A 24,058-nucleotide genomic window follows, 5' to 3' on the forward strand; every position below is an offset into this window, starting at 1 on the left:
AATAACTTAAAGGTTCTGTCTTCCATTAGTATAACAACTTTACCAAAAACAATATATAAAAATCGTATGAAAATTGTAAAATGTTTATTAAAATTTACATATATACTTGAATATAGAATAAACTTTATACAAGTTATAAGTAATTAAATAATGGATATATAATCAATTCACTGTTTAATTTATTATAGTAACGATAATTTATATCTTCTGAATAATTCAATTATTTTGATAATTATATATTTTTTTTGTAATAAAAACAATCATTAATTTTAACTTGCAACTAAATTGCAAATTTTTACTGAAATTAAAATCAATTAATATAAATATCTATTCAAAATAGGTTCATCTGCATGAACATGTTTTGATACATTTTTTCTTTGTAAAAAATTATTTAAAAGAAAAGAAAACAATATATATAATTTATAAAGATTTACAAGCTAGTTCTTAGTAATACAGAATATGATAAAAAAGTATTTCCTACCAAAGATAGATCCATAACTAATCCCTATTCTCAGGACTGGCAGGTGTGAGTATTAATTGTGGTATCAACATCTGTTTTTTTTTATTAATTTCACGCGATTTAAATAACTTTGCTGACAAAACAAAAATACTTTTTTGAAGAGTTTGAAAAAATTTACAAAAAATACATTTACTTAGAAATGAGGACGAAATATTAATAAAATGATTACCTCGATTCTGTTGAACTTTCGGGATCTTTGTAGTTTTCTTTATGTTAGATACGTTCGTAGAAGAAATATTTGTATGTTTAATTTGTTTTTTTTCTAATACTACGTTATTGTGAGGAATAATAGTTTTAGTCGATTTATTACTCGTATTCATAGATAATTTAGGTGTACGTTTAGACAATTTTATTTGAAACAACGTAATAGATTGACGTTGTCTTTTGTAAGATTTTTGCAAGTTTATAGTTATTTTACTGGTAAATTTCGACTTATTCTTCGTAGACTGATCAATATCTAAGAAATTTTATTGTTTTTATTCATTTTTCAGGTCTAATTATGTATTGATTTTTAAGATTTTTTGAAACAACTTATCATAATAAATATACATACCAATAGAATTATCATCAGTCAAAGAGATTTCTTTCGTTTCCTTCCTTTTTGATAAGTTCTATCAAATGAAATAATAATTTATTATATAAACATCAAATATATGTACTTAATGAAAATATGAAAAAACAATAATGAACAATAATGTAGAACTTACTGATCTTTTATGAAACATTTCTTTCTTTTCTACAGTGTTTTCGTTATTCGAAATATTAAAAAAATCTGTAGTTTTTTCCTCGCTACTATTGAAATTTAAATTATTTGAAGAATTTATTATACTTTGAATTTTAGTTACAAATTTATTTTCGATATTAATTTCTCGATTTACTGGTAACTTAGTTTTCATGAAATCCATACAGTGCAAAGAATCATCACATTCTTTTTCCTCATTTTCGTCTATATCATGTAAAACCGAAGAGCGTAAAAAATCCTTATTAAATTTAGCGTTATTTGTAGAATTATCATTATCGTCTTCCAACGACGCAATATCGTTGTTTTTAATTCGTTCAGTGGATTTCCGTTCAAATTTCAATAATCTACTTAAATACATTCCCGTGTATTCAATAGTATTATGATTAGATGAAAAATTCACTGATTCTTCTTCTATAGAGATTAACTTATTATCTATGTATTTTACACAATCCAAGGACGTCTCGTTAGACGACGAAGAATTATTCGTTTTATTTTTCGAGTCTATACTATCTTCTCTCATTAACATTAATGATGACCGCTTAGAATTGATTTTATTATCATTTGTATTTTGCAAATCTATTCTATCTTCATTAACGTTGGTTACGTTACAAGGTTTTCCAAAGGCTTCGTCCAACATCTGCCTTATTAAAACTCGTAAAGGAACGTTTTTATTTTCAACAAAGTCCGTTGTATTTGTATTTTTTATACAATTGGAATCTGTAAGACGATTATTTCGTTCCTCGGCATTACATTTGATATTTTCTTTACTGATATCTTCCCACAAATATTTAGTGCTATCTAAATCATCGCTAAAATATGACTTTCCCTTTTTTTGTTTTTGATTATTGCAAACTAATTTGGTCAGAGAAGTTTCATATTTCTTGTTCAAAGATTCGTATACGTTGTTAAGTCCACTCGATAAGGAAAGGATTGTACAGTTAGAATTATTATTTAAACTTACTTCTACAAAATCAAAATAAAATAATGTTACGCGTTTCTTTTGTACATATTAGAAATCATAAATTTTGCTTATTAAAAGGATAAAGACAAAGATTGCAAAAAATGAAATTATACCTGGCCTAATACTCACTTTCCTCCTCCATTTTTTTTTATTTTTTCACGCGTATCTCTTTAATACGTTAAAAACAATATAGATTAAAAATATACAATCAAAATTGATATAAATAAAAATATACCGAGAATCTAGAAGGAAATTCGATTATTTCTAGAAATTCGTATGTGCCGTTATTACGAACTCGTAGATCACTTTTAACTGAAAATTGTCCTTCGTGACGACTCAAAATATTATCTTGCTTTCAATAATCGAAATAATTTTTCCAACTTGTAATATCTTATACGTTCAAACCATTACAAATAAAGAGTCTTACTAAAATATATATATATATATATATATATATATATATAATATTAACTTTTCAGTTAATATTAATTTAATTAAAATAAATAATCTAGTAAGATTAATTTATAGTTAATCTTAACACATTGTTGATCAGTTATTATATGCAATTAGTAATTTCACCGGCTATGTTCATAATTAAGTTAAAATTTTATTAAAATATAAAAAAATTCAGAAAAATTTGTAATATATCAAAAGTAGGCAAACACTATCTAATACAATAAACAATACTGTAATAAAAACATATAATTTTATACTTTAATAATTACATAAATTATATGCATGTATAGAAACGATTATATTCGTGATCGTATTCAACAATGTGTTAATTAATGATAACATAGATATTTACACGGTCTTAATGATAAGAAAAATGACCGATGTAGACTCGTCAGTTAATTTTTAGACAAAAATGAACCGTAATTAATGCATCACTGAAAAGTGTAAGAAATGTAATAAATTTGAAATAAAGAATATTTTAGGTACGTTTTATGTTCTTTTTTCTTTTTTAATAGACAAAATTTGGTCACACGAATGAAATTTATCAAGAATTTTGCATCACCATTTGTACCTTTTAGCCACTGTTTCTCATTACTTTTGATATACGATATGAGATATCAGTTACGTATCAGTTACATATAAATGGAAAAAAGTATATTATAGAAAAAACTAAAAAAAATATGAATATAGTTATATTCTTTTTTGTAAATTTCCTCATGATTTTAATGGATGTTAAATGATTAAAAAAAAATATGTATAACAAAATTTTGATCATAAAAGAATTCGAAGAAACGAAATCATCAATTCTGTAGTACTTTTTCTTTTTTTATGTATATATCTAATCTACCAAGAATTGTCGAATAGACGAATGTAAATTTAGATTAAATGAAATGGAGCGTAGTGGCAAGAAGATTGTACATGTACATGTGTATGTGTATAATATATACATATATATATATATACACATATATATATATATATGTATATATATATATATATATATATATATATGGCAGGAGATGAGAGTAAATGTCGTGTGGCATTTTCTTTATTCGTTTCGTTTGCTTGCGAATTGTATTTTTTGTTGTTTTTTCTTTTTTATTATTGTGTAATTATTAGTATTATTCTATTAATATTATTAATATTATATTATTATTATTATTATTTTTGACGTATCCGTGAAATCACACGCATTCTCCGTTTTGACCTTTCTACAAGAACACTTACTCGCATAACTTAGAACTTTTCTTTTATAAATGGAAAATGCTTGAGTTCCTTTCTTTTGTATGTTTATCTGTCTGTTCTGTTTTATGTGTATGTATGTATGTCTGTATATGTATTTCTGTTGATAGTTTTCTATTTTTTCGTACACAGTTTATAAATTAAATGTCGAGTATGAGCACGACTTCTTCTTTTTTTCTTTTCTTTTCTTTTTTTTTTGTTTTTACCATACAAGAGAATCAACTTCAATTATAGTTATAATAAACACGTATTTTAGTTTTTTTTTTTTTTTCATTTTTGCATGTATGATGGATGTATGTTTTTTCCTCTCCCTCCATCTCTTTCTCTCTCGTTCTCACACTTTCTCACACACTCACATTCACTGTATAATCTTATTTTTCGCATTAATAATATATGAATACGTACTAAATGTAAGTTCGCACGCACGCACGACGCCGCACGTACGTACGTACGTACGCACGCACGCAACGAAAAGGAAACGAAACAACAACGATGTATTTATCACAGTACCGTACGCAAAGCTTATATGAAATCGCAGATAGAACAGCATAAAAGGCCAAATGGCGACGCTATATATATATATATATATATATATATATATATATATATATATATATACACATACACGCTTCGGTATACACATCCGAGGAGGACTTTCCTGTTCGTAGAAGAAGCATTGAACGTTGAGTTAAACACACACACTCTTCTCACTCACTTCACACTCTTCTCTTTCCTTCTTTCATTTTTCTTTTATTTTTTTTTTGTATATTTATTTATTTTTCTATCGGTCTTTCTCGCGCATGAAAGACACACTCGCACAACGCTCTCTCTCTCTCTCCCTTACGTTTACGACTTTTTAACTTTTTTTCTTAACTTTTTACATATGTATCTCATGGCAATGACACTCTTTACATCCATGGTCCATGACAGCTTTGCATAAAGTGAGTTACTTTTTTTTATTTTTATTATTTTTTTTTTATTTTAATATTAGTAACAAAATATTAAGCGATGTTTTTTGTCGGTGTCCTCGCGCATGTCCGGAGAATATGTATTATAAATGAATATTTTCTTTTTTTCTTTTTCGATCGTATAAGCGATCTTAATTTTTTTTTTTCTTTCGACAATAGCACACTACATATATTCTGATTTCTATAGAGAATATTAAAGTATCTACATATACATGCATATATATACGCATATATACATATACATATAAGAAACATATACATATATACATATATATATGTTCGCGTCGTAAGACGACGAATCATCATCATCATCATCATCATCATCATCATCATCATCATCATCATCATCATCATCATCATCATCATCATCATCATCATCATCATCATCATATCATCATCATCCGGACACGCATCACCACCTGCATACGTGTATAGCATGTGTCAAGCAAAATTCCAAGATTTTTTTCTTTTTTCTTAATCATAAACACGAGGAAAACAGGCCGATAAAAATCGTAAAATAAGTTATTCACGGAAAATAAATATTGCTTTTCTTTCGAACGAACGAACGAATGAACGACGAAAAAAAAACAAAAACAAAATGCTTTACGAAAGATAATATAATATAAATATAAAGCAATTAATATTTTCGATAAATTAATCTGAGTAATTGATTAATGAAATAATCAGTCGTATCCTCGCATTTGGTAGATTCTGACATCTGATAAGATAAGAAAAATGATTTATCTCGGATATATTGCTTCACAACGCACTTTATACCCACGAAAAGGGAACTTTGGCAACATACTAATAATTGGCAATAACATTCTTTCTCTCTCGCATATATATTTATATTTTTTTTCTCAGCTGGGCAGCACAGCCTTTTCCCAATGCGCTCTTTTGCACAAATTATTTGTTTTCTTTCTTTCTCACACAATCACACTGCGTTAACTCTCTCTCTCTCTCTCTCTCTCTCTCTCTCTCTCTCTCTCTCTCTCTCTCTCTCTCTCTTTCGTCATTTCTCTCATTCGTCGTTCATCGCTATTCCATACCAATCTAATTTATAGTAATCGAGTAGTTTTCATAATGATAATAATAGTTATTAAATGTATATATATATACAATACAGAAAATCGCTCATCACGTCGAATAACAAATTGTACAGTGATACAAGGCTAACAATGAGATCGCGGGTCGGACCTTTCATCTCGATCGTAACCGAACTTCTCTCGATTTTTACTAATTCTTTTTACAGGATTGCGATATATGTATTCGCGCATATATCATCGTACAATCGAATTTAAATCCAATCCTTACAGACGAAGCATATCTTGGAAGGAACGTCTAATGAAGTACGATATGCATGTACAAAGTTATCCAAAAAACGAAATAATAATAATAATAATAATAATAATAATAATAAAAATAATAATAATAATAAAAGGAGGGAAGAATTTTAAAGATGGATAATATTCACGAACTTTCAAAACATCTTCGACGATAAACTTCGCACAATTGTGATGTATATAAAACGACGAAAGTTCTTTTAACGCACTGTAATAATTAGTTAAAATAATAATGCGGGAACTTTGACTCTAAGTGCAAAATGATCGATTCTGTGTATGTGTGACAAATTGCTATGTCTTAAAAAAGAAAAAAACAAAGAAAATCATTTACATTTAAAAGATCAATGGCATGAACAATAATGCGTAGGCCACATATTTCTGAATAAATGCGAGTAGCCTAAACGTATAAGAAAATAAAGCATTTGTACTTTTGCCTACACTGTTAAAGAATAGTGATAGTAAAGAGAAATAGTTCGCTGCTTTCTGTGTTTACATAGATCTTTAATCATTAGTCAATATCTCTTAACAACGATCATTAGTTGTAGATTTGGAAACAAAGATATATATATATATGTGAGTGTATATATATATATATATATATATATATATATATATATATATATATATATTTCGGCCTACATGGCGACTTCTTTTATTTCTGCCTTTTTCGCATATTTAACGAAATTATTAAAATATGTGTATTTTGGATGCAATGTGTAGTTTAGCATAGCTGCCTCCCCACGCTAAATTATTTACATATTTTATGGTCCTATTTTTCTCATGAAGTACATCTGCTTGTTTTCCTTAATGTAACTACTCTGTGTGAATCTTGTTATTTTTAGCCATTTGAACCGGTCAATGGCACGAGCTGATATTGTTATCTATTATTTTACTTTACTTTATTTTAAGGCGATGGAGCACCTGACTTGAACAGTTTTATGCATATTGGATTAAAGTTTGTCAAAGAAAATATTATCCCATCTGAACGACACATATTAAATTTACTCAACTCCTTGAAGTCTTGGGGGTTTAAAATGATAAATTGATCAATTAAAACTATTAATAAATGTTATGAATTTAGAATTAACATAATATATATATGTGTGTGTAGAATTTTAAAAGCATTTCGTGAAACATAAATAATAAATGTGATACATACAAGTCCAACTAAAAATCAGTATAATGTCGAACGCGAAAATACTTTCTTTGTATTTTTACCATGTTTAAACAAAATGGAATATATATATATATTGGTCAAAATGATTTTGTGCAATATTTACACAAAACGTGTTATACGATAAGATTAATTGCTGCAATATTGTCTACATTAAAAATCCTGTATTTGCGATAGTTTGATGTACAATTGTATATTTACATGTACGATTATAATTTTGTTGTTAGAGAAGATTATATTTTCTTTTTGCTAATTATCCAATATGCATTTATATTTCTCATACTAAATACTTAAACTCTCTTTGCTAGTTCAAAGCTGCACCCCCAGCTGGGCTATATTATCGAACAAACTAAAAAAGAATATCAACAAAGTTCTTTTTTTTTCTTTTCACTCTCATACATAATTTCGATATTACGAAAAAAACAATAACAAAAGTTATTAATCTTATATCTTAATAGTGATCAAATCTCATTAATACTAAATAGATGATATTCATCATGCTTTCATATGAAACTTATCATTGGTAATATGTTATTTAGTTATTACCACTTATAATATAATCCTCACAATCATCCATAAATTCTATATTCAATTAGAAAGATTGCTGTCACAACTAAACTACTAGATAAATTGTTATTATTTAGATTATATGAAACTGATTATAAAGGATCACTAATTTTAAATTATTTTACATTATGGCAAATATTTATGATCACAAATGACCAACCACTGCAGTACAAGTACCATTGTCATAAAAAAAGAAAAAAAAGTATAATAGTAACTTGGAGCTTGAGCAAGAGAACTATAAATCCACACCTAACCGCAAGCTACGTATTATCATTTTATATAAATGCATTTATCATACGCAGCTTAATCACGTGGACTTATATGAAAAGTAGTGTAACAAAAAAGTAAACAAATTTGATATTAAGTAAAAAATATTATTTTTATATATGTGAAATCGAAGATTTATAAGAAAAATTAAAATAAAGCATTATTTTTTTTTAATGAAAAAATTATATATCATGTTCATATATAATATACAAGAATATATATAAATGGTAATTTTTTTGTAATATTTGGATCTTTTTAGGAACACATCTCTTACTCTTTCAGATGATTACTACTTTAACATAACAAGAAGTTAATATCTGAGGAAAACTACAAAATATGACATTCTAAATTTAATGCTTAATATTTCAGACTTATATATATATATAATTATAATCTTAATTAGAAACACACTCAAATTTTGGAATATACTGCACAATTTCTATAAAGTGCTTAAGTCAATTATTTTTCATATATAATTATCACACAATTGTGTACAGCAATCCCACTAATGAAATCTACCAATAAAATAAAAGATTACCTAGGTAAACTACATGCATTCACACCCTCAATTTTTATGATCACAAGCAAGTATTTTATTACAATTATCATTACCGATAATTAATGATTAGTTATTTGTTACATAAGCGAGTCTGTGTGTAAAAATTTAGTGAGTTTCGACACATTCGCACTCTCGAAATATCACTGCATAGAATCAGTTCAACTGGAGCGCATCATTTTCGAAAACCAATTTATATGATACTTTCTTAAATTATCATCTGCCACAGCTGGAAGAAGTAACCACTTCACGGAGTATATATAACTCCATATCAAGTTAATCACACTGTTTTAATATGTTACACATATGTTTTAATGTCACCCTTATGTTTACTTTTCCTAATACACTTTACACTGTTTATAATTTCCTTTACTTTCCATGATGCTGTTTCAAATAAAGTATATGCTTCTAGCTTTTCACTATTTTCATTTTTTATTCCTAGTGCTTTGATGAAAACCCACTAACCACTTCAATCACCCCACGTCCATGTACAAATAGGTCATTCCAGCTCGCAAGATATCAAGACATTGGTAGATGCTTGATAACAGTTCAATGGAGTATCTTGGTTAGACAGTTGGATAGTTAATGCAACACATTATTTATAAATTAACCATAGAGTTTTTATATATGATGCACTAAAATGACAAATCTGTAATTTTTAAAGGCATCAGCATTAAACAGTTCTTGCAGTGTAAGCATCTTAAACTTGCTTGATTGCAATATAATTTTGAATCGTCTTAAATCCATTAACATATTCTTATGCAATTCTTGAAGCCATATGTTTATTAGATGGTGCCCCAAGGATACTTCTCTAAACCATATGCACGACCGTAATACATATACATATATATACACACACACACATATATATGTATATGGCTTAAATAATACAAGAATTACCTTCTTTTCATGAGAGAGGAGCAACATACACTTCTTGTTATATTAATTCATCATTTCCAGTCAAAGATGGCATTATGTGTGAATATTATGAATCATATGTTGCTATCGTTTTTGCAAAAGTTTGTGTAAGCATAATTTATGTACATAGATGAAAAATGTATCCTTTGCAGTCTCCATTTTTTTCTTTTTTTTTTTTGGTAACTGACCTATTTACATTATTATCTCTTGAGGCACACTGCGCCGTTTGGCTTTCCTGGTATAATATTAATAATGAAATCCAGTTTCAGACAACAGTTGATGCATTTTACCAAAATCCTGATCAGATTTTAGAAATATTTCTATCCATTACATCAACCTTTTCAAATATGTTATCTGGTATTTAAGTTAAATAGCTTTTCCGAATGTAATAATACGTAGATAATAGTTCACTCATATCAAACTGTATAAGTATATTTTTGTTTATAGAATTAAGTCCATTTCACTGTCCACTGTAATATTGTATTCTGCCTGTTTCTGCTGTCTCTCTCATAACAGCATCCCACGCTATAATCATGAAAAATAAATCAAAGACAAAACATATTTGAATACATTATAAAATCATAGTGTAAATATAAGATGAAGTACAAAATAAAGTTCTTACCTAATCCAACAAATGAGACTATTTTATCGTGATTATAATTCTGTATATTCACATCTTCTTCAGGTGCTACATATAGCATCGAAAAATCTTCCTTTGGTTGATGATTGTATTTCTCTATGATGACAGGTGGCGGAGGTGGTGGTGGCGGTGAAAACATTGGTGGTGGAAACCTTGTTGGATATCCAATATATGTTAAAGATGGAACCATAACAGAATGTACAGGCTGCTGGGCCACGTGAGCGTTAGGCGATTGCATATGAAAATTTGGAGGAAATTTATCGTATCTCACATGTTTATCGTAGAGAGCAGGAGCCCTGTCGAAATTCGGAGGTGGTTTATTAAGAAGTGGTTGAACCAAGGAAGGAAATGTAGGATTGGCAGGTGGAGTTTCCACAGAATCTTCGGAGAGTAAAAGTTGTTCATTAATCTCAAATCCAAAAGTTAACTCTGTTGGTAGATCACTACCTTTCATAAAGTCTGATGTTTCATCTAACAAGATAACTGCAGGTCTAGAAGAAGTATTATTCTTCTTTGTAGATCCTTGTGTTTCTATGGATTTTTGTGGTTGTTCATTTTCCGTTGTAGTAGACATTAATGATTTTGTCTTTTTATTTCCATTATCATCTTGATTATCATGCTTCGTATTGTAAGATAGCACGATTCCAGATTTTCCAGATTGCTCTTTCACAGTTTTTATCATTTTATCCATTTTCATGTGTGTTTTAACAGAGTCTACGTCGGCACTCTGTGTTTCATGTGTCGGCTTTGGATTATTCGATCCTTTAAGTTTTTGTGCCTCATTATCATCTATTATCGATCCTATTACGTTAACTTTGGTTTCACAATATACAACAGAACTATCTGCGTTATGTATTTTCTTAACATTCTCATCTTGATATCCAGTTTTCCTATAGTGTAATTCTTCTTGTTGATTTTGAATATTTTGATTACTTTGCGAGTAACTTCTCCTACTTCGAGGATTATTTACTTTTACATTCGTAACATCCTTATTGTTATTAGCATAATTAGGATTGTTGTTTTCTGAGTCAAATGGATTACAACCTGCTGTATTATTTAATTTAGGTTGAATTGCATTTGGTGTCTCATTTGAATGAGGATTGCAATTAATTAAGTTCATATGTTTTGGTTCTTGTTGCGTTAAACTTCGCTGCATTTTCTCTATATCCTGGACATACTTGAAAACTTGCATATTTTTATTAATTGCCTCTTCCTGAGCTTCTGCCTTCTTTTGATCTGACGAATTTTTAATCTTTGATAAAGTTGGCGATGGTGGTTTTTCGAAAGTAAGACCAACATTGTGCATATGATTCGAATGTGCAAAACCATGCTGTTTCGGTTTCCTATCAGAGTGTTGTAATTCATCCAAACTTGGATAATAATCTTGAGGTAATTTGTCTGGTTCCGAGGGAGTTTTAGGTGGAACTCTTGGCCAAGATGCCGTATTTAACATGCTTGGGACCATTACTGGCATATTTAAAACAGAATTATGTGACATATTCATTGTGGCCATGCGAGCTATATCCGCATAACTTGCTTGTGGTGTTCCTCCAGAAGAGGTTGCTGTCTTTGATAAATTATGTTTCGAGGTATTCGATGTGACAGGTAACGAATGGACCGAGTCCAAGTCGCTACTATCCGATTTGTCACTATAAAAAGACACACAGTTTATATACCAATAATAAAAGAATATAAAATATTTACTATACTATACCTTGGCGGCATACTGCTTGCAGATTTTCTTCTGAGCTCCGGCGAAAGTGGTGCTCTATATTCGTTAGAAAATCCTCTTGTATTTTGTAAATATGATCCAGCTGTTGATAAGTTTTGTGCTCTACTACCACTGGAACTTCTACGTTGTTTTTTAGTTTTCTTCTTCTTAGTAACTATTAGAAAGTCTGGCTCTGTTTCTGGTTCTGGATTAATTTTCTTGTTTGAATTTCGACGACTAGTATAATCGTCTCCAGTATCATTGCAATATATAGACTGACCCTCTTCCGTTCCCCAAGAACGTCTATCACCACGACAATCTACCGCAGCATCGCCTGTACTTCTTTGTTTTGCACGACGTAGTGCCACATTTATTGTACCTTTTAATAATATTTTTTTAATAAAAACATTTCAACATATAAACTCAAAGAAAACACTAAAGAAATCATAACACAAACTTGGACTTACTATGCTGACTGGAGATACTGCTAGTGCCACTAGAACTAATACTTTTTTCTGTAGTGAGGTCCTCGAGTTTTGTTTTTGATATTTCCTCCAAAGAATTGGATTTTTGTAACTTGGCCGATAATTGTTCTCTTTTAGAATCCTTTTCTCTCGTTCTTGGTTTTGTTCCAGAACTAGATTTCACTCTAACAGGATTACCAGTTTTATTTTTTTTGCCTTTAGATTCTTTGCTTTCTATGAAGTTAAGTAAACTATCAATATCATCCTCATTACGATGTCCTACAACGCTTTCGGCATTATAAACAATAACATTAGGTTCCTGGGTGTGTTTCTTTCCGCGTTTCTTTCGTTCTGCATTATAACTTTGTACAGCATTACCATTTTCATCAAGAGATTTTTTTTCCCCGGATGAAGTCGCATCTTTCATTATGGCATACTGTGTTGTACATCTTGGAAGTTCTACAGAAAATTAGAATTGACATTTCGCTCTTATTTTTGAACAATTAACACAAAGATCTTACCTATTGCATTATTTTGAATCTGCCAAGAAGCTGGCATCATGGAACATAAACTTGAGATTCCTTTTCCTTGACTATTGTTAGTATTGTTTCCTGAACCACCAATAACACATTTCGCACTGTTATAAGTTTGAAATGGAAGGGCACCCGTCACCTCTGCACTAACTGATATTTTTGATTTATCCTGTTTACCGTTATGTTCACAAATCGGAAATTTTATCGTGGTATCTACAGGAGTTTGAGCTATATCAACAGTAGCACGTGCTATAAATTGTCTACGTGGTTCAATAATTTTCATTTCAATTCCCTCATCTTCTGTATCTAATGGATGAGGTCTTTGCTGTACCCCACTTATTGTAGATCCAACATTCCGTTCACTAATAGCACCTACCTATAAGAAATAATTCGAACACATTATAATTAACTTTTAAATAGTTTTTCTTCTTTTTCTGTTGAAACTTCATTTTTCTATTAATTTTTAAAATACATGTAGTAAATATCTTCTATGTAAATTGAGTTCACATATTTAAAAAATTTGTCTACATCTTCTGCATTACCTCAACATAACTTAAATCAATAACTGTGTAATCTGACTTATACTCTGGTGGTGGATTATCTGATTCAAGCATTTCATTTGTCCCGTATTTTCCTTTACTACTTTTCTTCTCGCGTAATTCACTTTCAGATTCATAAAATCCACTGACACTATCCCTTTTACTATCCTTTTTATCTTTCTCTTTTTCTTCTTTTTTTGATGAAACACTCGATGACTTATCTAAAGATTTTGACTTCTCCTTGTTAGTCCAATCATATGCTGTTCTTTCTTCAGAAAAGCCCTTCTTCATAAAACCACACGACAAAGATGAGGATTTTAGTTTATGTTTTATGATTATAATGATTAAAAATATATGTACATGTATAAAATATATGTTGAATAAAAATTTTATCAAAGTTTATCAATACACACCTTGTTGTCAAATATGAGATCAAGGTTAGCCAAAGAGGCAAGGCTGTGGGATGCATTAACATTAGATGGTAGTGATCCACCTTCTCTTTCTCTAGCAGAAACACTAGGACCTGTGTATTTCTTATTCTTTTTCTTGCCACTTCCGTAAGTGTGGCTAGAACCAGATGTTAGATAAGCAAAACTACTATCAAACTCTGATGCAATAGGTTGTGCCAAATTCTGTAAAGAACCTCCGTGTGTGAGGCGTTCTGATACAGAATCTCGTTTATGCCTTCTACGAGTAGATCCAGGGAGACAGCGTGAATTAGTCACTACCCTACGACCTTCTTCGGTCTCATCAGCTTCAGCTTCTTGTAAAAGTTCCTATAATCAGTGATTTTCTTTTTTAATACTACCCTACTTTTCATAAATTTTTTTGGTCAAAATATAAATGATATAGTTCTACTTTACACTACAAAATAAATAAATAAAGTTTTTTAAATAAATAATTACACTGATGGAAAATGTTTAATATTGAATATTTTTAATACCTTGAATAGGTTGGATTTTCCTTCTCGATCTTTAGGACATTTATAAGTTATGGCTTCATCTAGTAGGGCACGCAATTCACCTTCATTTAAAGTAGAGAGAGTTGTTGGTTCTTCCTAGACATAAAAATAATAAATGATACTATTAATACATATATTATTAATCAAGTATCGTATCAAAATTTAAAGTAAAACAAGAATAATAGAAGATCAACATATATTCAAAGAATAATTAGATTTGAAAGAGTTGTGTCATTACAAAGTAAGAACTTTCATTATATAAGATACAAGAATTAACTAGCATGACTGTATATCTTCATTCATGCATAATTTCAGTTTTTCCACAAAATTATATACTATACCAATATATATTCTACAATTAAATTAGTGATAGCACAATTTAGAATAGAACGTTCTAAGCATCCATATGTGGTAAGGAGAATGTACTTTGCAATTTCAGTTCAAATAAGGTAAGTATGTCAATTGGTTAACCCAAACTTTAGAACCATCTTTATTTGGAAAAGATTTTCGTAATACACATAGAAATTGATGTTTTAAAGTCAACTAAAACAATAAATTTACTATGATTTTATCTCCAACTATATTTATATATATAAAAGAGACTTTTGCACAATGACATAACTAAAAAAAATATTTTCTTTTATATTTCATAAAAATATAAATAAGAAGCATTAATAAAAAGAAGATATTATTGAAAGATAGGTTATATCAAAATAATTACTGCTTAAATAGTTATTATTCGTATTGCATTAAAACTGACACGCAAGTATATTAACTATAGAGAAACTCCCAGAATAAATTTATATTATTTAATATTGAATATATTTAAAATATATACTCTGTGTGGTATTGTAAGATATATATTTTTATAGATTACATTTATTAATTATATCAAATCAATAACATTATTACTGAAAAATATTAGCTTTACTTTCTTATAATTTGATATATAATATTGAAGATAATATTATCACAATAATCACGTAAGAAATTGAATAGAAATTTTTTAATACAAAAATTTTGTAAAATAAATCTTATACAGATTAAACGAATCTCGTTAAAATCACTTGCGTCGTATAGAATTAAATATATTATTTGATCTGTTAACGTAAGAAACACAATTTTTTTTCGACATATTATTACAATTGACATATTCAACTTTTACTTGAATTCAAATATTCAAATATTGAAAGTTAAATATAGATTAAATAAGAAAAAAATTAATATTATAATTCATTAGATGAAGTTCACTTTGCGCAAATGAATACATCTTATATCGTTGTTGATAAATCTATAATCGTTGTTCTTACAGTAGTAAAAAAGTCAAATACATATATATATATACATATATATATATATATATATATATATATATATAAGATAAAATAATGATCCTTTCATAAAGTAAATTAGTTCCTTCATTAGTAGCTAATGTATGGCATGAAAAAAATCATTAATTAAAAAACTTTAAGAAACAGTAATAAGGACGACGACGACGTCTCGCATTTTCCTTATTGGGAGAAAAAAAAACGATTAAAATTCGTTATACTCAATCTGTACCTTAATGCCAAGATTTCGCAAAGTTAGAAAGAAGACGAATGGCAATAAGAAATTCTTCGGTTAGTTCCAGCGAACGATAGAAGATCGCCGTTAATAATGATGCACCGTTGTCGAGTAGCCCTTGAAAAGAAGAAAGGATATCCAATAGCTGAATTTACCATTGGGCAGAAATTAAAATAGGACACGCAACGAACGGGGATGGATTTGGGCTTGTCCAGAGATCAATAGACGTTCCACGATTAGCCCGATCGAGACACGAGATATCGGTGTGACTTACAAACGAAGGAAAATCTGCTCGGGGCAGTGCCGGCACGGAATTTATATTTTTAGAGGGCACCTGGGTCGGACCGCAATCGCCCCTCTGCTAAATTCAGTTACGGTTTTCACGACAGTCATGAAACTGTAAGGACAGATTTTTTAAGATAATCCGAGTCACAAACAACACACACACAAACGAAGGCAACGATATGTCTTTGAGTAAAAACAATTAGAATGATAGTTCGCAAATATACTGCCGATTTAAGCGTTTAACGAGCGGGCGCGGCGCGCACTTCCCAGCATGGCCGCCGCCATTACACTGAAATCGTAACCGTCTCAGGGCCGTGACTAGCTTAGTATTCTCCTAATATCCGCATTGCACTCTTTTCTCGCCTCTCTTTTACCGTACATTTCTCGCATATTCACAGTCAGTTTCTTATAGAAAATCCTAAATATATAAATATCTCGCAAGTACTTTAAAAAATAAATAAAACAATTTCTTTTCCCTTTTCAAAATATATCCCAGAAATCTTACTAGCAAATATAGTGTCAAAAGACGTGACCAAATATTATTATCTACTTCACAATTCTTATCATATGTGGTGTAGAAATGATATTTTTGAGCTTATTTCGTTAATTCATCTATTGATAACAATAATATAAAATCAAATAAAATACAACAAAATCAAATCAAATAAAATGTTGCCCGATTATGGATATATCTGGTGTGTGTATGTATATATACGTGTATGTATATATATATATATATATATATATATATATATATATATATATATATATATATATATATATATACATATCTCTCTATATTTACGATAAACGAGCGAAACATTAATACGTGAATTTGAAATCAAATTGTTATAAAGCTCTTTACGTAGCTTAAGCTCAGTACCGTAACAATAAAAAATGGTGCCACGAGTTGATAATACATACGAAACATTATTTTTCGTTAGCGAACTTATTGCCACATAGTATTAACCTTACCACGATATTTTTGTGTATGCTGTGTTTCTCTTTTGTTATTTATGTCCAACCTATGTATGTTGTAAAGATATATTGCGCATTATCAGCAAGAAAGTGACTAGCGCCTGATTGCTAGGAACAAAGTAAAAAAAAAAAAAAAAAAAAAAGAGAAAAGGAATAGAAAAGAAAAAACCCACACACAAAACAAAAAAGAACAAACAGAAAAAGGAAATAAAAAAAGGCAAAAAAGGCAACTACCGATTTATAGACCGTTTCGACTGCATTACGTCACGTATGCTCCATTGGCTCTGAACATGATAATTGATTTTATATCATGACGTGTTTAAAATTATCTGAATATGTACACAGCAATGAAAAAAAAATGTTCGAATCAAGAATAGTTTTTGTAACATACAAGACTAACTTAGTCTATACAGATAGAGAACACTTTATCATATTGCGATTGTAACATTGTAACTTTGTAAGGTTAATCGAATACAATAAAGCTATATTTTTTTGGAATAAACTCATACGATCCACCAAAAATTCTTTTCATTTTATACGAATAAGAATTGATTAGTGAATGAAAAGAATCATAAAAGTACAATCATCAAATTTCATAATGTATCTATCGTCGAAAATACAAAGCAAAATATTTCGATTCTTTAAGATCTTTTCAATCTATCTTTATATATATTTATTTATGTAATTGATTCAGTAGTTATCAGTAGATAATGATGATCACAAATCGATGCATTAAGGTAAACTACTCGTATTTTATAACCTTCTTTCTGAAAGATGACCGAACTATGTATATGTTGTATGAATGTACAAAATAATCACGATAACAATCTCACAGTTGCAAGTTCTTTATACGCCTACCAACAAAGAAAAAATAATAAAAAAAAAAATGTCAAAAGTCGAAGAATAATACGTCGATAACGACGACGAGCAGAGAGAGATTCGCTGCTCACCTGTTTGTTGTCAGAGCCGCTGTTAGGTGTTGTACCTTGACCGTTCGTAGGCTCAGAGATCGTTTCAATACGCGTGCCAGTCGCTTCGAGATTAATATTCTGAACTACCAAGGCCTCTGTCGTGCCAAGTATAGTACTTTCGGTAACCGAATCGTTGCCGATTTCTGTTCGACTGTTTTCGGTGTTGCTTTTGTCAGGTGCAACCGGTTCCTGACGATGGTCCGGCCCTGGGGACATCTTGACGTTGATTGACAGGACCGTGTCCGCCGTGCTCATAGCCTCCTTCTTGTCATTCTTCGGCCGATGTCTTTTGGAACGCGTTAGGCGTTAAAGAAATTGCGAGAGGAACATCAATAAAGATTCTAATGAAGTATCTCAATAAAGTATCGTTCACAATAATCGTTTATAACGATTCTTCATATATATTATTTTTGTCGACGTATATGTTCAAAGTGTGACAGTGACAACGAAACGGGCACGAACATTTTCACGTTATAAGATTGACTGCTTTATTCGATGAATGTCGAGACACGTAGTTCTTTCATGATCGACTTACGAACGCGTGGTTTCGGAACAGTCCGTTCCCTGATTCGTCGACGACGGCACAATTGGACGTACCGAAAGTGGAAGGAGAAAAAGGAGAGCCTCAAATGTTTTTCACGCGCGTACTGCACGCGCACCGGGAACGACAAAAATGGCACCATCCATTCGTCGAGCGTGTTTCCAACTCGTATACTTTCCTTTACACTTGACCCTTCCTTTCAACACTTCACTTGTTTCGTCGTTCACGTTAAGAGCATATCTTCCAGATTAATCTAAACTCCTTTTATACGCAACAAATCTTTTTGTCACTTTCGATGTGATCGAATGATTTTCACTCTCTTTTCATCGTTCACCATGTCAAAGCTAAGCTATTCGTTTTCTTCAACAAACGAATCTTCACGATACAAATTTCGCGTCTAACGTACGAAACTGGACGTGTATCAAGATGGTATTTTCGAGTCTCCTCCTTCGTGCGTTCTTTCCAACGCCTTTCTTTATCTCCACTTTCCTTTTTTCACAACAACCGCTCGACCTCCTTCCATTCACTTGGAAAAGACGACGACGACGTAAAATTGATATTCGCGGGCGTTCGATGCGACACTTGGTAAATCCAAGATGGCCGTCGTATGGACAGCGGCACGTACGCGTCAACCGGCCACGACTTATTCGAATGCAGACGCACAGTGACCAAGTCCTCTCCTCAAAAAGGTTTCTACTCGTGAAAACGAGTACATAGCATGCGTGGACGGAGTACGAGGACGGGAGACCGGATCCGTTCTCGTGCGTGACCCGTTGACGGCATCACTCTGTTTCGTTCCGTCTCTCGGCCTCGAACCAGCCGCTTTCTCTCTTACTCCCTCTATCTCTCAGTCTAGATATCTTTTTCTTTCTCTTCTTCGCACGGAGCAGTGTCGTAGCACGCACTCGTCATCTTTTGTCTCTTTTTCTCTTTCCTTATTTCTAGCTCGACACCTTATATGACACACAAAGAGGATTCGATGTAGCTCCAAGGCAACTCTGATCGCGCTCGCTGACACTTTGAAATCATCGACGACAACTTATCGATCGTACCAATGTTCACCTGTGTCAATTGTCCGTTACACGTTCGTACCACACTTCTCGGCGCGATCGTAGTAGAATATCCTGTCTATAGAGATAGAGAACAAGAGCGAGCGAGAGAGGATTGAGAGAGAGAGAGAGAGAAAGAAAGAGGGAGAGGGAGAAAGGGAGAGAAAACGGAGAGAGAGAGAGAGAGAGAATATATATGGAGGGGAGACGTAAAGAAGAGGTAAGGATATGGACGTTACCTCGTTATGTTTTCGTTTCTACAGCTCGATCATATATACCAATCACTGAGGAAACTCGCTTAATGATCGATGCTCATTGATCGTACGTCTAACAAATCGCGCATCAAACTTCACTCGCGCATGTAAGTCAAAATATTAAAATCGTGTATGTTCGTAACGTTCGGTTAAACTCGGCGGCAAAGCGTCGTTTGTCTTTTGCCGTTTTCAGTTCTCTCTCTCTCTCTCTCTCTCTCTCTCTCTCTCTCTCTCTACATCTCTTTCTTTCTTTCTCCTTTCTTTTTCTCTCTCTCTCTCTTTCTCTCTCCCTCTCTTTCTCTTTCTCCACTCTTCTTTGATGAACGACAGGAAAATGTCGATTGCACTAAGAAAAAAGAAAGATCATTTAAAGACGAAGAGTATGTGTCTCTCACAACAATTAACAATGTTTTCACGATGCAATAAACACGACAATTACAATTTGCGCGGAGAAACACAACCGATCAGACGCCGTTTGGCCTCCGAAAATGTCGTCTGGTTTCAGGAACGTAACCGTCCAGCGTAGCGCCTCGTAGCGAATGTCTCATTACATCGCACCGTCTATTATGTATATTTTTTTAATGATATTTTTCTTTCTCTTATTTTCTCTTTTTCTTCTAATTTCTCTTTTGATTCTCTTTGTTGCCAATTTAATTTTGTGTGTCACAGTTGAAGCATATTTATATGTAAATTAATATTAAAACGATTTTCTCCTTTAACCGTACTTCTTTAACAATTACGTTACATTGCTATAAAGTAATGACTTCTCATAGATTTATGTTAGTGGACTTGACAATTTTTGTAAGAAACGTTTCATTGACTGAGAAAATGTTTTCTTTTCTGTAGAGATCTATATGAACGATTCTCTTGGTTTAAAAGTTTATGGGACGATCCTGCTTCGTAGCAATTTTACGTGCGTCACAAAAGTCGATAATTCTCGAACTCGAAGAAGGATGGTACGCTTCGATTCTATCGATTCATTGACATTATTTGCTGAAACTTAGATTAAACGGCGGAGAACGCTATTAAAGAGAGTGAGGTACGCTTATCGAGTGAAATTGTGAGTGTTGAGACATATACATGATATTAGATAAAATAAGCATTAGACTATTTGAAGAAATATTTTTTTTTTGTTTCAGATAAAGATTTTTCATTGACATTATTTTTTCCAAGTATAAATCAAAGACGTAAAAATGACAGAAGTCGAGAACATTTTCTTGTTCGTTCCTAATATTATAGGTAAATAAGAATGTTACAAACGAAATATAAAATAGATATTGTTAATAATGTTCTATATATAGCATCTATACAACTAATGTACAAAATAAAGTGAAAACTTAAGCATTTATGAATTCATTGATAAAATTAAAGTGACTATTGAAGATAATAAACACTCAAAGCTGCTGATGATTTTAATTGATGTAGTATTTAAATATTAGCTAAGCTTTTGCGATAAAGTTCTTCTTTAAATTTAAATTTTAGTTGTAAATATAAACTATTGAATATTGTTATATCATACAATAAATCTAACTATTATCAAAGAAGTTAGCACTTGTATGACTTCTTATATATTGATTAATATTAGCATATTATTATATTATATAGTGCTAGAATGTAATACTTTCTCTTGATCTAATATTATTCTTATATTGTTAAAGAATACTTTTTGTTAATAGGTTACGGAAGAGTGATCTTGGCTCTGATTTCTTTTTATTTCATGCCAAGTAACTATGTCATTGCATCTTCATGTTATATTATTAGTGCTTTATTAGATGCAGTGGATGGTCATGCAGCCAGATACTTCAATCAAAGCACAAAATTTGGTGCTATCTTAGATCAATTAACCGATAGAGTTGGTACCATGTGTCTTTTGGCAACATTATGTATGTTTTATCCTTCTTATAGTTTTTGGTTTCAATTAAGCATGGGTATTGATATAGCTTGTCACTGGATTTATCTTCACACGTAAGAATTACTAATTTACTAGTTAATATTTTTAAGGATTATATTAAGATACAAATATTTTGCAATACCTTAAAAAGTATTATATGTATACAATGTTATTAATTAGCAACAATTACTATACAATATGTTTACAGAACACTGCTACAAGGGAAAACAAGTCACAAATTTATTGACATGTCTGAAAATCCAATCATGCGGATATACTATACCAATCGTATAGTTCTATTTTTCATGTGCGCTGGAAATGAAATGTTCTATGCTACCTTATATCTTCTTTACTTTACCGAAGGACCCATTTGTAAATAACATTTTTATACAGATAACTATATATAATTGCATTGAGTACCATCTTAAATTATAATTACACATTATAATAGAAAGTTAAACATTTATATAAAAAATTACAGTGGCCGGTGTAGGATTGTATAGGATACTGATGTATCTCTCAGCTCCAGTGGCAATAGTCAAATCTGCAATCTCAATTTTGCATGGATACGTATCTTGTATCAACATGAGTATAATTGATCAGAAGGAACGTCAGGAACATCTTAAAGCAAACTAAAATGTCTTGCTTACATATATTACTTACTAGTCATACTAAATGTGATCAGTCGATCTTCCTTCATTATAAAATAACATATATTTAAAGAATGCATTTCCAATCTGCTATTCTTATAAATCAAAGCAACCTGATGTGCCAGAGTAAATTATTTTTATCTTGCTTTTTAATATAAATTATATTTTAATTAGTATATGTCATTGAAAGTAAAATATAATTGTTTATTTTTCATATTATAAATAAAACACTCTAATGTACTTCTCTAAAAATTTTTCTCATATTAACAACCTATTTTCTTGATATTAATTAATATTACTGTTAAAAGTAATGTTATTTATTCAGAGGTTAGAAAAAGATATTTCCTAAAAGTTTTTAAGAAATATATTTTTGTCTACAATGAAAATAAGATATACAAATATTGTCTATTTTCCTAATGACGTGTGTAAAATAATTTGACCTGATACTCAAAGAATATAATTGCTAAAATGGAATATACTGCCATACAAAATATTACTTAGTGATGTAATACGATTAAATACATACTTTAAATTTAACTACAAATATAGAGAAACGCAAAGACTAAACTGAACGATAAACATTTGTCAAGATAAATTCGTGATATTCATTGTGCTTTCGTTTTTGCTATCATACAAAAAATTAACAAAAATTACAAGGACACATGTAATAATTTTACATTGAGGACTATGTATAATACATATAAATATTTTGTATAAATTATTTAAATTAAAGAATGATCATACATGAATTTTTCACACAGCAATGATACTTCAGCTGTGTTATAACAAAGAGATAAACTAACCTCAAAACTCTCGCTTTCATTCTCCGTCATGACCAGTCATGTTTAGGCGCCATGTTCTTTTACTTCAAACACTCGCGCATGTTGCTAAAGTTAACAAAATTAGCACAAGTTTTTTAGTAAGCATAAAACTTAACACAATGCAATTTTACATATATTCACTAAACGTCATACGAAATAAGGTATCCTTTAACATGGATGATATTTTTTCACTATGATCGAGATGTCCGAAGTAATGAACAATATTTATAAAAACAAATGAAAATTCTGCGTATCCGTGACGAGGATAAATTGCCATAGAGTAGCGCCAGTGTCGCTAGTTGGTCACTGTCTAAAATGGCAGGTATTTTTCTTATTTGAATTTATTTTTTTAAATTACTTGGCAAAAAGGGATTTGAAGAAACTATTAAATCTGTATATAATTATAACACACTTAACATTTTGATATTTATTAATAGATATTTTATCATTTTGATTGTGTCATATCATAGAAAATATAATTACAAGTAGAACG

General features: G+C 30.5%; 3 protein-coding genes across 9 annotated transcripts; 1 reads left to right on the top strand and 2 right to left on the bottom strand.

The window, feature by feature from the left end:
- Positions 1-160: 160 nt before the first annotated feature.
- LOC127065102 (metabotropic glutamate receptor-like protein R) lies at positions 161-4,018 on the bottom strand. Of its 4 annotated transcripts, XM_050997012.1 has the most exons (5): positions 1,228-4,018; positions 1,074-1,131; positions 690-977; positions 482-593; positions 161-298 (listed from the first exon to the last, which is right to left on the bottom strand). In XM_050997012.1, the coding sequence occupies exons 1-4, from the start codon at positions 1,897-1,899 to the stop codon at positions 499-501; spliced, it is 1,113 nt and encodes a 370-aa protein (XP_050852969.1). In that variant the 5' UTR covers positions 1,900-4,018; the 3' UTR covers positions 161-298; positions 482-498. The 4 variants fall into 4 exon arrangements, with proteins under 4 accessions (XP_050852969.1, XP_050852967.1, XP_050852965.1 ...); XM_050997010.1 differs by having other exon boundaries at positions 482-977; XM_050997011.1 differs by lacking the exon at positions 161-298 and having other exon boundaries at positions 360-593.
- Positions 4,019-4,171: 153 nt separating this feature from the next.
- LOC127065088 (uncharacterized) lies at positions 4,172-23,705 on the bottom strand. Of its 4 annotated transcripts, none has more exons than XM_050996979.1 (9): positions 23,548-23,705; positions 14,545-14,658; positions 14,015-14,377; positions 13,605-13,886; positions 13,051-13,438; positions 12,533-12,988; positions 12,069-12,444; positions 10,337-12,003; positions 4,172-10,239 (listed from the first exon to the last, which is right to left on the bottom strand). In XM_050996979.1, exons 1-9 carry the CDS (start codon positions 23,575-23,577, stop codon positions 10,175-10,177), a joined length of 3,741 nt encoding a protein of 1,246 aa, XP_050852936.1. In that variant the 5' UTR covers positions 23,578-23,705; the 3' UTR covers positions 4,172-10,174. The 4 variants fall into 4 exon arrangements, with proteins under 4 accessions (XP_050852936.1, XP_050852935.1, XP_050852934.1 ...); XM_050996978.1 differs by lacking the exon at positions 23,548-23,705 and adding an exon at positions 18,339-18,628 and having other exon boundaries at positions 13,605-13,883; XM_050996977.1 differs by lacking the exon at positions 23,548-23,705 and adding an exon at positions 18,339-18,628.
- Positions 21,195-22,996, top strand: LOC127065119 (CDP-diacylglycerol--inositol 3-phosphatidyltransferase). The gene is made up of 5 exons (XM_050997044.1): positions 21,195-21,263; positions 21,343-21,442; positions 21,880-22,168; positions 22,303-22,466; positions 22,576-22,996. Exons 2-5 carry the CDS (start codon positions 21,397-21,399, stop codon positions 22,728-22,730), a joined length of 654 nt encoding a protein of 217 aa, XP_050853001.1. The 5' UTR covers positions 21,195-21,263; positions 21,343-21,396; the 3' UTR covers positions 22,731-22,996.
- Positions 23,706-24,058: the final 353 nt, after the last annotated feature.

The sequence above is a fragment of the Vespula vulgaris genome, chromosome 7, assembly GCF_905475345.1.
Source record: "Vespula vulgaris chromosome 7, iyVesVulg1.1, whole genome shotgun sequence".
In the NCBI taxonomy this organism is placed as follows: domain Eukaryota; kingdom Metazoa; phylum Arthropoda; class Insecta; order Hymenoptera; family Vespidae; genus Vespula; species Vespula vulgaris.

Coding starts and splice junctions, on each gene's coding strand:
- LOC127065102 (XM_050997010.1), bottom strand. CDS start 1,899: ATGTTGGACGAAGCCTTTGGAAAACCTTGTAACGTAACCAACGTTAAT. Junction 1,132..1,227: donor AAATGTTTCATAAAAGATCA/GTAAGTTCTACA, acceptor TTCATTTGATAG/AACTTATCAAAAAGGAAGGA. Junction 978..1,073: donor GACTGATGATAATTCTATTG/GTATGTATATTT, acceptor AAAATTTCTTAG/ATATTGATCAGTCTACGAAG.
- LOC127065088 (XM_050996977.1), bottom strand. CDS start 18,614: ATGAGCACGGCGGACACGGTCCTGTCAATCAACGTCAAGATGTCCCCA. Junction 12,989..13,050: donor GATTCAAAATAATGCAATAG/GTAAGATCTTTG, acceptor AATTTTCTGTAG/AACTTCCAAGATGTACAACA. Junction 12,004..12,068: donor GCAAGCAGTATGCCGCCAAG/GTATAGTATAGT, acceptor GTCTTTTTATAG/TGACAAATCGGATAGTAGCG.
- LOC127065119 (XM_050997044.1), top strand. CDS start 21,397: ATGACAGAAGTCGAGAACATTTTCTTGTTCGTTCCTAATATTATAG. Junction 21,443..21,879: donor GTTCGTTCCTAATATTATAG/GTAAATAAGAAT, acceptor TTTTGTTAATAG/GTTACGGAAGAGTGATCTTG. Junction 22,169..22,302: donor CACTGGATTTATCTTCACAC/GTAAGAATTACT, acceptor ATATGTTTACAG/AACACTGCTACAAGGGAAAA.